At 43.6% G+C, this 16571-nt stretch overlaps 1 protein-coding gene across 1 annotated transcript in view; it reads right to left on the minus strand.

The window, feature by feature from the left end:
* LOC148518010 (serotransferrin-1-like) overlaps positions 1-16571 on the minus strand; it is a 99653-nt gene that overhangs the window by 71427 nt on the left and 11655 nt on the right. The window contains exons 2-4 of the mRNA XM_088477973.1: positions 14425-14582; positions 14188-14287; positions 13933-14109 (exon numbers count right to left, since the gene is read on the minus strand). Of these exons, the coding sequence (XP_088334099.1) occupies positions 13933-14109; positions 14188-14287; positions 14425-14582 (435 nt within the window). The remainder of the gene's footprint in view (positions 1-13932; positions 14110-14187; positions 14288-14424; positions 14583-16571) is intronic.

Here is a 16571-nt window from a genome sequence, read left to right on the forward strand (position 1 = left end):
CACTTCTTTTTTTTCTTTGCATTATGTACAGTTTGGGGCCTAGTTTTTCTAACTGCCATCCTGTCTGCCACTGCAGTGTCACTCCTAGATGGGTCACGTGTTTGTGCCGCCCACTCGTGTCGCTTAGCATAGTCATCCAGCTACCTCGGTGCAACCTTTTGGACATGAAAACACTATTGTGAGGTGTGAGGTGTTCAGAATAGACTGGAAATGAGTGGAAATTAAGGTTATTGAGGTTAATAATAGCATAGGAGCAGAGAAACCAACAAATTCTGTGATTTTAGCTGTTTTTATGCTTTTTTAAAAAAAAATACAGATCCAAAACACAAAACCCAGAACCCAAAACACGGAAGGGTGGTTTTGGCAAAACCAATCCAGATCCAAAACACGAAGAAAGATCCAGATCCAAAACCAAAACACAAAACACGAAAGTGGCCGGTGCACACCCCTAGTTCACAGTATGTATGCTCTTTCTCACTGTATTCCCAAAGATGAATTAGACCTTGAGAGGAGATGTACTAAGCTCTGAAAAGTAATAAAATGGAGAGTGATAAATTGCCATCCACTCAGCTCCTAACTGTCATGTTACAGGCTGTGTTTGAAAAATGACAGTTAGAAGCTGATTGGTTGGTAGTTTATCACTCTCCAATTTATCACTTTCCAGAGCTTAGTACATCTCCCCCTTCGTAAGTATCTACTAAATGTAGGAGTGCTATCCACAGCCATCATTGCAGCCATTGGAAAGAAGCCTGTGATGGTAGCAACCCTGTTATAGTGGAAATCTGCCCAGGCTGTCAAGTGCTGAGGTTGGTTAAGGGTCATGGGGAGAGGACCCGTTGTTTTTCAAAATTATTTATTTTATAATATACGATTTCACTTTTTTAGTACACAGTGGACAGTGGTTCACTTCATTGGAAGTGGTATGTGAGGGCACAGGCAGTGGTAGTACTACCACTGCAGAGAGCGTGGTCATGATCTGGCCTGGAGGTGAGCATGCCAGTGTAACCATGAATATAAACATGGCAGGGGCCTCGCTAAGATGCTGACATCACTAGAACCCGCACAAATATTGCGATGAGACCCAGCAATGCCATGCTTCAACCCTGGGCAAAGAACCAGTCTACTGGATTGCATGGAGCCAGCAATAGTTGACTGAACAAAGAGCCTGATTCAGAGATGGACAGAATTGCAATTCCGTCCATTTAAAATGCAAATGCAGAAGGAGGTTTCACACACCTCCTTGCTGCATTTGCGTGATCCCAGGTTTGCAATCAATCGAAACAATCATGACCAGCGGTCGCAATTGTTGTCGATGTTCCATTGCTAGAGCTAAAGCTTCCCGCAGCCTGACCGGGTCCTGGCAGCTTGCGGGCCCAGGAAGTCTGCGTGCACCCACGCAGACCCTGGCCTCGTCCCTCCCGGAAAACGGGGGCAAAAACGCATGCGCAGTCCTCCAAACATCGGAGATGTGTGCTAACCATCGGGTTAGCGTACATCTCGGAATCATTCCCAAAATGTCCTGGCAATCAAAACATTGTGGCTCAGTGACACGACTGCTTCTTAAAGAATATATTGACTTTTGGTTCAGCCCCAAACCATCTGCTCCCACTACGTATAGACAACAGATTCACCCTACACTAGTTCTGTTACTATGAATGATTTAGTGTGTATCTATATCAAAGCGTCACTTATATATTATGTCGAAGCTGGATAATTGGCTGAGACAAGATCAGCTTAAAATTAGATCGCAAAGACTCCATCTTGTGACTGGCCGCAAGACGCCATTTTAGAAAATGAGATCGCAAGACGCCATTTTGCGAATAGCCGCCCAAGCGCCATTTTAGGTAAACTCACACTTAAGTACATATGGCGATATTACTATTAGCATCATGCGATTGCATCTTTCACCATTTCTCATACACACATTAATATGCACAATTGCGCTGTTAACTAGTCGCATATTAGCGAATGCATAAGATCCTGTATGAAAATGCTGTTTATTAGCTTCATGCGCATGCATCTGCCCCAAGTTAACTAGCATCTTTATATCAAACCCCAAATACTTACACAGTACATATTCACATAAAAGTTCTCATAAGTTTTAAAGTATAAGATTCAAGTTTGTTCATTTATTATAATTGCTGAGAAATAAAGGTTATTTGGTAGCTAAGGTTTAATACATGATAAGTAAGTCATGTTTGATATAATACTGACCTGCACTCTTTCAACAGCATTTTGATATCATCAGTGTGAAGATCGCAACATGCATTCTCAACTTATGGACCACAGAGACTTAAAGCACCGAAATGTACATTATATGACCAACTGTTATGGAGCGTACACACGGTCAGATTTGTCAGACTTCTCAGATTTGTCAGATGAACGACTGAACGATTTAACGATTTGAACAATTTGAACGATTTTACCAAAGTTTTGAACGATTGAACGATTTTTGACTGCATTAAAATGAATGGAATCGTCCAAGTCTGACTGCAAACCCATCAGATGTCAGATATCGTTATCTGACAAACGGGAACGCGCATCGTTGATCGTCCATCGTTCAGGCATGTCAGATATGAACGATTTTCCTTCAGATATGAACGACTGAACGATTTTTAAATCGTTATCGTTCATATCTGAAGGAAAAATCTGATCGTATGTATGCACCATTAGGATGAGCATGAGGCAGGAAACCAGAGACAACCAGTTGTTAGAGGCTGAACTGTGTCTATTTGAATCAACCTGTTAAGTGCTCTGCAACAGATGCATCCTCCTGGGAACTAATGGCATCAGCGACAAGCCTCTCTATTGTGTTGTCTGTTTCTGTGAGAGTATAAACGTGTGCGTTGTGACCCCAGTCTGGGTCTTCTTGCTGAATGCTGATAGACGGGGGTTTCTTGCTGAAGTCTACATCTGGTCCAGAAGCGCAGCGTACTGTATGTATAACTGTACTTGGGTCTGTATAATTCTTTGCGCTAAATTGTACTAAGATCATAGCGTGTAACTGACTGTACTTTTACTTGAAATATCACTTTGTGCTTTGGAACCACAGGTAAAAGGTCTGGAGTCTTTATTTACTATATGACTGCGTACGCAAAATAGCGCCATCCTTAGAGGTTTATAGGCAGGATATTAGAAGGTATAGGCTGGAGTGTATAGAGGTTCTAATTCAATATCCTTAGTTGGGGGCTCATAGTGAAGTCACTTACCTACTCACACGATACATACGGTCATCGATATCTCACCAAAGGGTGGAGTGGCCACATGCAGGGTTTACCTGCAACCGCTCGGTGCTGAGAAATCGCTACCTGTTTTCGTGTGAGCCAGGGACGCTGACTAGAATCCAGGGACAAGAGAGGAAAAAGTTTGTTTTCCTTTGTTGATAGAACCTTATGTTTAGAGGGGTGCCGCAGTATTGAGCACGCGGCTGAGTCACAGTTTTGCACACAGTCAAGACACACTTTTGTGTACGCAGCTAAAGGTTGTCATTAGGGATGTGCAGGCTCGGATAGGTTCGAGTTTGCACGTGGAGTTCGGATTTTTCCCTCCAAAAAAACGGAACTCAGAAAGAGGCAAAACGTCATCTTGCACGGACGAACATCATCATTCCTGGACTTTTGATGAAGGGGATGCGTGGCTTAAAAATGCGCAAGCGACGCAAACTAGCGTTGCGAGCGCATTGCCAGAGAATACATCCGCAACGCTAAATTGCAATGCGGGCGGGCCGCAAAATGGCGCGCACGTGCAGCAAGGTAGTGTTGTGGAAAGTATTGCCAGAAGTTCACGCGCACCACCTCCACCTTATGTGGATGGAGGTGCAAGTACAGTTATCAAAAATACCCATAAAAATGTAAAAAGCAATTTGTACCCTCTCTTAAGCAACCATAATGAAAATGTTCATGATGTGGATGATGAGACTATTGTAATGTCTGCCATTTCCCATGCTGTACAGATGATAGATGCTGCACCACAACAATCACGAGTGGTGCCGCCATCTCCATCGGTAACAGTAAGGGAAGTGCTAGCCCCCTCTGCACCCATAGAGGAAGTCGTTAATACTATACGCAGCAGCAGCAGATTAAACCCCCAGCCAGGTAACAAGGTCAAAGGTAGCAGTGCTACCGATCTGCATCCCATTCGGACAGTAACTGTTCCGAATGGAAATGCAGATGCGAACGGTATAGTGCCACGAGGGAAGTAGTAATGCATTGTCCTTGGACAAGAGCAGAACTAAATTCCATCATAAATGAGATTTCCCCAATCCCAAAAAGGAACTAGCCAAATGTCAAAGATTTTTGAGGAATTTGGGTAGTTCTCATGAGCCAACTAATAAAGATTGGCGTGTGGTGTTAAGGGCCTGTCTACCACGCAATACCGACGTGACAAAATTTATCACGGATTGTGTATTGGATGGTGACGTTCCCTTAACAGACCAAGTAAACCAAGGTAACATTTCCCGCATAGTAACTCAATTGGGTATATATTTTCCGGTAGTAGTTAACTGGAACAAAATTTTCACTATAAAGCAAAAGGAGAGTGAATCTGCAGAAGATTATTGCGACCGGGCTCTGCAGGCTATCACCCAGTACACTGGGATAGAAGATATTAAAGATAGCACTTACCACAGGGGAATGATAGTCACCAGTGGCAAACGCAGGATTTTTAAGGGGGGGTTTCCACAAACACACACACATATATATATAAACACACACACACCTTCTAAGCATACTCACATACAGCTTACACACACAAACATAAGCATGCTTACATACACACAAGTATACTTACACAGAAGATATATACATACTTACACACAGCATATACACACACACTTATACTTATACATAGCATACATACATACATACATACATACAGCATATATACACACACATAAGCATACTTATACACAGCATACATACATACATCCATACATACATACATAAGTACACTTACCGAGGGCTGCTGAGGGAGAAGGAGGAGGGTCACCGCTGGAGCCCATGTCAGCGGAGCTGCTGCTGCTCGGCGTGCAAAGCTGCTCCCTCCCAGCTGAGGACTTGGAGCTGAGCCAGATCCGCCGGAGCACCTGCACCAGGACGACCGTGATGGCCCTTCACTACCCGGGAGCATCCACACAGCATGACGGTAAACAGCGGGAGCCGGGAGCTGTGATGACTAGGAGACATGCGGCAGGTACACCCCCTACTGCCACCGAACTGAGACGCCCCCTCTGAGCCAATCATAGCGCAGCAGGGATTGTGACCCACAACAGCGCCACCGGCCTGCTGCGGCTGCACATGCATCCTTTGTAGAGAGCTCTGCCAATTAGAGCTCGTCGGAGGAACTGCGGCAGCTCCATCACGCCAGCAGAGCAGTCCAGAGACGGAGACAGTGCTGTCTCCATCTCTAAAAAACAAATTTGGTCCATCAGGGGGGTTTCTGGGTACTCAGAAACCCCCCCTGCGTGCACTACTAGTCACGGTACTCATGGATGATCTTAAAGAAAACTTAAAGACTCGGGTTCAGACCTCACAACCTGGCTGGAGGGGAGTCACAATAGATACCCTCATAGAATCTGCCATAGAACATGATAAGAACATCTCAAAGAAGAGAGAGACCCAGAGCGAAAAACTAATGGCTGTCAGTATCCAGGCACTGGAAGGAATGACGGTAACATCAAAGCCAGCAGACACACTTGCATCTACATACACACTTACACCTGAACAGTTATATGCCCTCACTAATCCCACGCAACTGCAAACACAGCTCTATTCTACTAATCTTACACATCCACAGGTTCCATACTACTCACAAACTTCATACCCCCCACAATACTCTTATCCTCCATATCCCTACCCATATCCATCACCTTTTCCCCCTGCTCAAACCTCACAACAACCCGTGTCTTCATCCGATCCACGAACATGTTTTAATTGTAACCAGCAAGGACATTTAATTAGAAACTGCAGAGTAAAAAGGGTAGGACCCTCAAATCAGGGAAAACCTGCATATCCCCATAAGGGATATGCACAGAGGCCAGCAAATATCCAGCAAGCACCAGCTCCAATTGTGGCCGTTAATGCTTTATTGGAGAATGGTAGCCAACGCTAGGGGTCAGGTCATACCTGCAGTCTACAGATAGTCAGGTTAACGGGAAGTACTAGGGAAGAACCGGTCATGATGGTTGATGTAGCTGGTACTGAATATCCTTTTCTTGTAGACACAGGGGCGACCAGGTCAGTGATAAAATCTCCCGTTAATTTACAGGTGACCAACGAGACAGTACCAACAATGGGTGTAACAGGTAAAGTGCAACATTATCCTTTAACAAAGTCCACAGAGGTTACTATTGGGCCGTCGCATACCAGGCATTATTTCCTTCTGGCTGCTGCGGCTCCTACTAACCTGCTGGGTAGAGATATGTTATGTAAGATGGGATGTGTCATATATTGCACCCCTGATGGTGTATTTCTAGATATCCCAGAAAGAGTTGCGCACGAGGTGCGGGATATGTTAGACACTCCCCAAAGGATAATGTATCACTCTACCAGTTTAAATGAAAATCCATCTCAGGTAGATCAAATGTTGTCCCAAATTCCAGGATGGACAGGACACTGGATTAATGGCAAACGTAACCCCCGTAATGGTAAATTTAAAAGGCGGTAGGCAAGCTCCAAAAATTCCCCAGTACCCACTAAAACAGGAGGTAGAATTAGGGGTTTTTCCAATAATTGAGTGATTATTACAACAGGGAATTTTAATTTGTACAGCTACTGTAGCCAACAGTCCCATCTTCCCAGTGAAGAAGAGTGGTGGGAGGGGTTATAGGCTGGTACAAGACCTTATAGGTGTTAATAAAGTAGTAGAGAGCCAATTCCCCATAGTGCCAAATCCAGCTGTCATTCTTATTCAGATCCCTCCAAACGCAACCCATTTCACTGTAATTGACCTGTTCAGCTTTCTTCTCTGTGCCTCTCCACCCTGACTGTCAGTATTTATTCGCATTTACATACAGAGGTGTACAATATACATGGACACGGTTTCCCCAAGGTTTCATAGACAGCCCCAGTATCTTCTCCCAGGCCTTGCACGACTGTTTACAATCTTTTCAACCTGCAAATGGATCTGTTCTAATTCAATATGTGGACGATTTATTGCTACGTTCTGATTTGTTTATGTCATGTTTGAATGATACTAAACTTTTGTTGCTTCATCTCTCGCATACAGGACACAAGGTTGCTAAGGACAAATTACAGCCGTGCCAATCCAGAGTAAAATATTTGGGACACTGCCTAACCCAGGGGATACGACATCTCACAAATGATAGAATCCAGGCCATACAGAACATGACTGCCGCAGAATCAACAGCAAATTCGTACCTTCTTGGGAATGTGTGGATACTGTAGAATGTGGATCCAAGGTTTTTCTATTTTGGCCTTGCCTTTGCAGGACTTAGGGCCTGATTCAGAGCCACTCGTAAGCGTCCGCTCGTTCGCTCCGAGCGATGTTTGCACAACTGCGCATGCGTACGGATCGTAATACGCATGCACGAACCAGTCAGTGTGGCCAAAAATCGTTTGTACGCTAAATAGCGAATGCCTGCTAATATGAGTGACAGGAGGAGGCATATGTGGGTGGTAACAGGGGAAGGTGCTTGAAAAAGGGGAGTGGAAATCAGAACGCAGGCGCGCTTAAAGGTCAAAACGGGTGTTTTAAGGGTGTGCATAATTAATACTGGAGCGTCATTGACCACGTCACTGGTTATTTTATAGCCAGAACTGCTCGCAAATTTGTGGTAGCAAACACCAGCCACAAGAATAGCGAGCAGTTCATACGCTGTTCGATGTACTCGATTAATCTAATAAATAGCGGACATGACGTATGGTGCGAGCGGCCAGGGGGCGTCTTTTTCAAAATTACAACCGCAAGTTTTGTTCGCTCGTTCAGACATAGAGGCGTCAACAGACCGCAAAGAGCGAACGGTTCATTTGAACAGCCACCCCTTTTTGTTGAACGAACGACCGCAAATAGCGACCGGCTCTGAATCAGGACCTTAGTCTCTTCCTCAAAGCCCGATCGTGTCATACACACAGAGGAATCAGAGCAGGCTTTCCTTAATCTTAAGGATAGTCTGACAAAAGCACCTGCATTGGGAATACCTGATTATGAAAAACCTTTTGATTTGTATTGTACGGAAGCCAATGGTTGTGCTGCAGGTGTCCTCACACAAAAACATGGTGATGCCAGTAGGGCCGTAGCATACTACAGTGCCCAATTGGACGCTGTGGCAAGATCACTCCCCACCTGTTTGAGAAGTGTAGCAGCTACCGCTCTATTTTTGAGTAAAAGTGAGGACGTAGTATTGGGTCATGATATGATTGTCTATACTCCCCACGCTGTATCTGCTCTGCTGAACTTTGCTCAAACCAGACACGTCTCTTCAGCTAGGTTCACCAAATGGGAACTAGCTCTAATCGCACCTATAAACATCACTGTTAAACGTTGCAGCACGCTGAACCCAGCAACGTATTTACCATATGTACAACATGATGTACAAAGGGTGGAAGGAGACAAGTTGCTGGCGGGAGGTGAGTTCAGCGGACATAATGATTCACACGATTGTATGGAATATCTGAATCAGACCTTTACTGCTAGACCTGACATACATGACACACCTTTAGAGAATGTAGATTTAACTTTTTACATGGATGGGAGTTGTCATAGACAAACAGACACAGGTGAATTATGTACAGGTTATGCTGTTGTAAATGACACAGACATCATAGAAGCTAAACCTCTTGGTCCTCCTCACTCAGCCCAGGTGGCAGAGTTAGTAGCACTAACTAGAGCGTGTGAACTCTCAGCAGGCAAGTCTGCTAACATTTACACTGACTCGAGGTACGCGTTCGGGGTGGTGCACGATTTCGGGGTTCTATGGCGTCTGAGAAATTTTATGACAGCAGCAGGCACACCAGTTGCACAATCCCGACACATAAAACATCTTTTAGAAGCAATCCAACTGCCCAAAGCGGTGGCAGTAATTAAGTGTAAAGCCCATACATGTGAGGATGATCCGGTGTCACTGGGCAACAACAGAGCCGATGAAGCTGCAAAATGGGCAGCAGGGTTAAAAAAGTTTTCTCCCACTGAAAAACTTATGTCTTTCCAAACAATTGATATGCTGAAATTAATTGAGATGCAAAATTTGTGTTCAATCCAGGAAAGGTCCATCTGGAAGTCTAAGGGATGTGGGCAAGAGGCCTCCGGGCTCTGGAGGGACGGACAAGGTAAACCCGTAGCCCCCAAGGCGTATTACCCCAGCCTGGCTGAGGCAGCACACGGTCCGACTCATCTGGGAAAGCAAGGTATGTGCAAATTGGTAAGAGCATACTGGTGTGCACCAGGCTTTTCTTCACAAGCAGAAAAGAGAGCAATGTCCTGTCTGACCTGCTTGAAGAAGAACATAGGGAAAGCGATCCCTACCGAACCATCCCACATTCCACCGACTGATGAACCTTTCCAGGTGATACAAGTTGATTTCCTCCAATTACCACCCTGCCGGAATCTCAAGTATGTATTGGTGTGCACTGACGTTTTTTCTAATTGGGTTGAGGCCCACCCAGCGGCCACTAATACTGCTGCGTTTACTGCCAAGAAAATAGTTCAGGAAGTTGTATGCAGATACGGTATCCCTGAAATCATCGAGAGTGACAGGGGTACTCATTTCACAGGTGATGTTTTCCAATATGTGTAAGCTGATGGGTATTAATAGCCAACTTCACACTCCCTACTGACCGCAAGCCAGTGCCAAGGTAGAGAGGATGAACGGGACTATTAAAAATAAGTTAAGTAAAATCATGGCAGAGACTGGACTAGGATGGGCAGAAGCGTTACCGTTGGTCCTGCATAGCATAAGGACCACTCCTAGACCCCCTCTAAATCTGTCCCCATTTGAAATACTGTTCGGTAGACAACCTCATATGATTATAAGTCCACAGGAAGACTTGAAAGGTAATAACGAGGTAACTGTAAGGTATCTTATATCAATGAGTAAGCAATTAAAACAGCAACAGCAGAAACTGAAATTGTTGTCCCATGATATGCCTGAAACTAACTGTCATGATGTTGAACCAGGAGAATATGTTATGATCAGAAATTTCTTACGTTCAGGTTGTTTGACTGATCGGTGGGAACGTCCGTACCAGGTGCTGCTGACAAGTACTACATCTTTGAAGGTGGCTGAGAGAGACACCTGGGTCCATTCCACTCACTGCAAAAAGGTCAATCAACTGGTGGAGAAACAAGTCGGGGACAAGGCTGATAGCGTGGCCCTGTCGATCGCAAAATTTTTCCGGGAGGATTGAAAAGGTCGTAGTTAGACACCTGAACTAAAAGAAATTTGAAGGTCTTGTTGTGGCAATGGGCGGGCCTGCTGTGTTCATTTTCATAATCTCTTTTAGAGTGTTCACCATTCTGGTTGGTTCTGGGATATCCGATTTCTGTGATGCAGAATTGCAAAAAGGGAAAACATTGGATGGAAAATTCCTCTCATCCAAACCACCTTTGGTGTTTGAACATAACCAACCCCAATAAACCCGGGAGTTGGGAAGTGACAGGGAATAATCAGACGATGACCTTTTCACAGAACGCTGATAATGAGTCCATAAATCATGATCTGTTACGTTCAATTAAATCTAGTGGGAAACATTTTAGGTACCGGTATACATTGAGGTCCACCAAAGAAATTATTGGTAAGGTACCAGATGGTTATTGTGCTAAAATAATACAACCAGAAACTTGCATATACCAGATGGAAGAGCCTGAGATAGGATTGTTTGCAAGGGAAATGTGTTTAATGATAATGATGCATACCATCCCTTATGTTCTCCCCGATAATGTGTATTTCATATGTGGAAGAAAGGCGTATAAGTGGCTCTCCCCGAGTGCCGAAGGTTTGTGTTACCTGGGAAGGGTAGTCCCAGAAGTTATGACCCTCACACATGTTGAAATGCTTGGTATCCATAAAAACACACCATCACCATACCTTCACACGCAATATGAACACAGAGACAAACGAAATATGATACCTGGTGACGTGCATGAAGCCACTCAGTTAATTAGTGAGACAACTGGCTTCCAAGTTTTAGTCGCACTGGATCCCACCAGGATCACTCGGGATATATTCAGGAACTTGCTAAATTGATCGATAATATCACCGAGATGTACGATGACACATTCAGGTATACAGGGAGAGAATTGCAAGCGTACAAGAAAGAACTGGTGCAACACAGGCTAGTGTTAAATTATTTAACTGCTGTTACTGGAGGGTACTGCATAACTTTGGCCACCCAATTTGGAGTAAAAAGTTGCACCTATGTCACCAGTGACCCCAAGGAGGTGATAGACCGGAAGATGGATGAAATTCTGCAGCAATGGGAGTTTCGTAAGAACCATAATGCTTCAGTGGCTGAAGTAGGGGAGAAGATAGAAGGATGGGTTTCATGGCTGAACCCAGTGAAATGGTTCTCAGGTCTAGGGGAATGGGTCCAGGAAGTAATCGCCAGCATAGGCAAATTCTTGATCCTTATACTGATTGTCATCATAATAATTGGCATATTCGTCCGGTGTGTTCCTATTGTGTTGAAGTGTGGAAAATGTAAAAACAGACTGAAACGAAAGAATGAAACTATGATGGTGGTTAGTAATGACAATATGTATACTGAGGTAAATATAGAACTGAATTACAACCCTGAACTAGGAAATACCATCATTTAATGTATTATATTTAGACCTGCATAGAATGTATTATTGAAATGTTATTTTTAAAATACCTCAGATAATGTAAAGTCTCAAATTCCCCTTCAAGAATGCCTTTATAGGACTGGTGTATCCCCACACCTTTCACATGATCTTCCAGGATCCGCGGTGTGCGTATAATAGTAATTTTATGTCCCCACTCAGAGACACATTATTGATGGATTAAGAACCACCTTGTGCCATCCCATAATAACACTAAATATTATATAAATGTAAGCCTAGATTAATCTTTAAAATCAGATTGTGATAGCATGTTGTTCGCTATCAAAGGGTGGACTGTTGAAGCTGGATAATTGGCTGAGACAAGATCAGCTTAAAATTAGATCGTAAAGACGCCATCTTGCGACTGGCCGCAAGACGCCATTTTAGAAAATAAGATCGCAATACGCCATTTTGCGAATGGCCGCCCAAGCGCCATTTTAGTTAAACTCACACTTAAGTACATATGGCGATATTACTATTAGCATCATGCAATTGCATCTTTCACCATTTCTCATACACACCTTAATACGCACAATTGCGCTGTTAACTAGTCGCATATTAACGAAAGCATAAGATCCTGTATGAAAACGCTGTTTATTAGCTTCATGCTCACGCATCTGCCCCAAGTTAACTAGCATCTTTATATCAAACCCCAAATACTTACACAGTACATATTCACATAAAAGGTCTCATAAGCTTTAAAGTATAAGTTTGTTCATTTATTATAATTGCTGTGAAATAAAGGTTATTTGGTAGCTAAGGTTTAATACATGATAAGTAAGTCATGTTTGATATTATACTGATCTGCACTCTTTCAACAGCATTTTGATATCGTCAGTGTGAAGATCGTAACATGCATTCTCAACTTATGGACCGCAGAGACTTAAAGCACCGAAATGTACATTATATGACCAACTGTTAGGATGAGCATGAGGCAGGAAACCAGAGACAACCAATTGTTAGAGGCTGGACTGTGTGAACCAACCTGTTAAATGCTCTGCAACAGATGCATCCTCCTGGGAACCAATGGCATCAGCGACAAGCCTCTCTATTGTGTTGTCTGTTTCTGTGAGAGTATAAACGTGTGTGTTGTGACCCCAGTCTGAGTCTTCTTGCTGAATGCTGATAGATGGGGGTTTCTTGCTGAAGTCTACATTTGGTCCAGAAGCACTGCGTATGTATAACTGTACTTGGGTCTGTATAATTATTTGCGCTAAATTGTACTTAGATCATAGCGTGTAACTGACTGTACTTTTACTTGAAATATCACTTTGTGCTTTGGAACCACAGGTAAAAGGTCTGGAGTCTTTATTTACTATATGACTGCGTACGCTAATAGCGTCATCCTTAGAGGTTTATAGGCAGGATATTATAAGGTATAGGCAGGATATTAGAAGGTATAGGCAGGAGTGTATAGAGGTTCTAATTCAATATCCTTAATTATTAAATGTTGTAGGAATCAATTACTTGTTCCTTTCTTTCCCTCTGCATTGCTAGTAGCTCCGTGGACTTCCTTTTCAAATCGCAATTGGCGGGTCACACCCGGGATTTGTACACACGTCTATCCCAGGTGCGACCCGCCTAAGACCCCTTTCACACTGGCAGCCCCGCCTGGCAATAATCCCGAGTCAATTACGTCATCACCATCACTGCTGAGCCGATGCTCGGAGATGAGATCATCTCCACGTGTCAGCTCTTCCTATACAGTGAACAAGACCCGGGTCGCCTCAACTTGGGTTACCCGTTCACACCGCACCACGAGCCAGGTTGAACTTGTGTTCAACCCTGCTCAGTACCCGAGTTGAAATGCTGGGTCGCTCGAGCCGGGTTATTTCAACTGGGCCCTTTCATGTTACTCAGTATCTCGGGTTGCTGCGCGTTCAGGTGCAATAGCCCGGGCTATTTGATGGCAGTACCCTTCTCTATTTTTCATAACATCCCATCATTGCAGTAGATCAATTTTTTGTTTAACAAAGAGCTCAATAGATAGTTTTTGTGTTTTAATGCCAACAAACCAACAAAGTGTTTTAATGTGTGGATGACACAGGCATTTAGCATGATATAACGAGGTCAGTCAAAGCTAAATTAAATCACTGAGATTATCTCATGGATTTCTGAACAAAAATGTATTCATACCTTTAGCCAGGGGCTGCTCTTCATCCCAATATAGAAGGTTCTTGGAGAGCAGGAATCCCATAGGAATGTTCCAACCTGATGTCCACCGGGCTCCACTGTGACAGCTCCGGGTTCCTCTTAGGTTACGAATATTCAGTGAACCTCGACGGGCAACAGCCACTGAGAACACGCAGCTCCCTGCATGGAACAAGATCAGTTTGAACTTCATATCAATTTTATTCCTTCAAGTGTATAATTGCCTGACCCACTGGATACCTTCTGCATGTTGCTCCTTTGCTACCACTGCCAAGTCAAAATTTCTGATTGCTGTATAGACATCTCCAGCATCCAAGGACACTGCATCTGCTTTATTTCCCTATGAACACAGACACCATATCAGAGATCACCACAGGGTAAAACATGACACATTACAGACAGTGGTCAATTGACATATTAGTATTACTTCAGCTAAATGAGTGTTAGACAATAAGAGAATGATGTGTGTCCTCTCACCTTGATCTTGCTCATGCAATCTTGTGTATTATGTGCTCGGACGCAGGAGACCCTGGAAAACGGGTTGCTTGAAGGTAGTACAGACTGAAGAGTCCGCGCCAGGTGGGAACATTTTCTTTGTTCAGCCTCAGATAGGGTGCACCAGCGAAACTTCTTCCCTTTGAATAGAAAAAGTTTTGGAGAAAAACGAAGAAAAATGAATTATTATTAACACTGCAGGTGCTAATATAAAGTCTTTGTAAACATTTGTACATCTGGACACCAAAAGCTGGACACCAAAAGTAGGGCCAAAAGCTGTGAGCAACAATTTTACGTTTGAGTTGTACTTAAACTTTCAAAATTAAGTAGGATACTCTGTTCCTCTAATAAATTTTATTCAGGTATTTCTCCCCTGTCTTAGTTACAGGCTTTGTTAATATGTAGCTAAGTAAGTGGAAATAAAGGTCAAGACACTTAAAAGTAATAGGCCTTAATCATATAAGTCAATGTAATAAATGGGTAATCTACTCTAAAATTGATTGGGGCTGTTTATCATCTGAGTGGAACAGGGCTGTACATGCTAACAGCAAGTAATTAAATATAATATTTCTCTGATTGTTGTCGGATACATTCAGAGCACAGGGAAATAAATGCATGTGGCAATCTCAGAAATGACTTCTATTAAAGCGAAGCAAGTGACATGATAGTACAGTGATTAGCAGCATTGCTGCTTTGCAGCACTAGAGATTTGGGCTCATCCATTCCTAACAGGTCACTATCTGTGTGGAGTTTGTATGGGCTTCCAGTGGATGCTACGTTTTCCATCCATAGTCCAAAAACATACTGGTAGGTTAATTTTGACTGTGTAATATTTTGGCACAATGTTTAGCTAACCTCTTTGCTGCTAATAACAAGCCTGACTCATCCTCCTGATGTACCTTAAGATCTCCCATAACCTGGCATCCAATAATTAAGGGGCACCCTCTTTAGAAAGAGAAGGGGTCCTCTTTCAATGATGGGAACCTTAGTGCTTATTGCCTGACAATCAGCTGTGATCACCAGACAATAATGCACAACACTGCGGAAAACATATTTTTAGGTGAGCATTATTTATCCTTTTACTCCCATAACTGCACCTGTAAACATGGGGTACCCACATTTGAAAGAGGGAAGTCCCCTCTTTCAAATGATGAGACCTCTTAGCAGCTATCACCTGGCAATCACTTGTGATCATCAGACAATATCATAACACACGCTACATAGACTTGGTGAGGGTCCAACTCTCCCATACTGGAGGGGAAACTCCTCTTTCAAACAATATGCCCCTATAGTAATTATTGGGGGAGATGTATCAAAGCTTCGAGAGAGATAAAGTGGGAAGAGAGAAAGTACCAACCAATCAGTGTCACGTTTTGTCTAACCTACTGGATGGTTTTCACCATTGACCCCTCCAATTGGGATTTGGGCTTCACTGCACCCAACAGGCAGGTCGCAGGTACCCAGTGACTAGCAAGGAGACTGGGTGACTAAAGTCAAGAGGAGACACTGGTATACTAGGTGTACACAGGGTTGTACTATGAGAATCACTGATGAACAGTACGCAGGAATGCTCTGGAGTACGACACTGGTGACCCAGACACAGGAAAGCACTTGAGTATGACACTGGTGATCCAGATGCAGGAAAGCACTGGAGTATGGCACTGGTGATCCAGACGCAGGAAAGCACTGGAGTATGACACTGGTGATCCAGATGCAGGAAAGTACTGGAGTATGAAACTGGTGATTCAGATGCAGGAAAGCACTGGAGTATGACACTGGTGATCCAGATGCAGGAAAGCACTGGAGTATGACACTGGTGATCCAGATGCAGAACCCCGCTAAGATGTATTATAAATGTATATATGTAAATACTGTAATTAGAACATTTAAATACATTGTGCACTGTGTATATGGCACAGAATGGGTAATATGGAACCATATTGTAAATGACCATATACATATAAGTACTGGTGCAGGTAGTATGTGGGGAGTCAGCAGCAGGTCACATGACTCAGAAGCTGTGGGAAGCAGCTGCAGGTGGCTGAGGTGAGCTGTTGTGTCTATTACAGGAGCCCTGAGGTAACTTGGAGCAAGAGCCCAGCGTCAGTGCTTATTGGAAGGGGCAGTGA

This window comes from Taudactylus pleione, unplaced genomic scaffold, assembly GCF_031769625.1.
Source record: "Taudactylus pleione unplaced genomic scaffold, aTauple2 ptg000205l, whole genome shotgun sequence".
Taxonomy (NCBI): domain Eukaryota; kingdom Metazoa; phylum Chordata; class Amphibia; order Anura; family Myobatrachidae; genus Taudactylus; species Taudactylus pleione.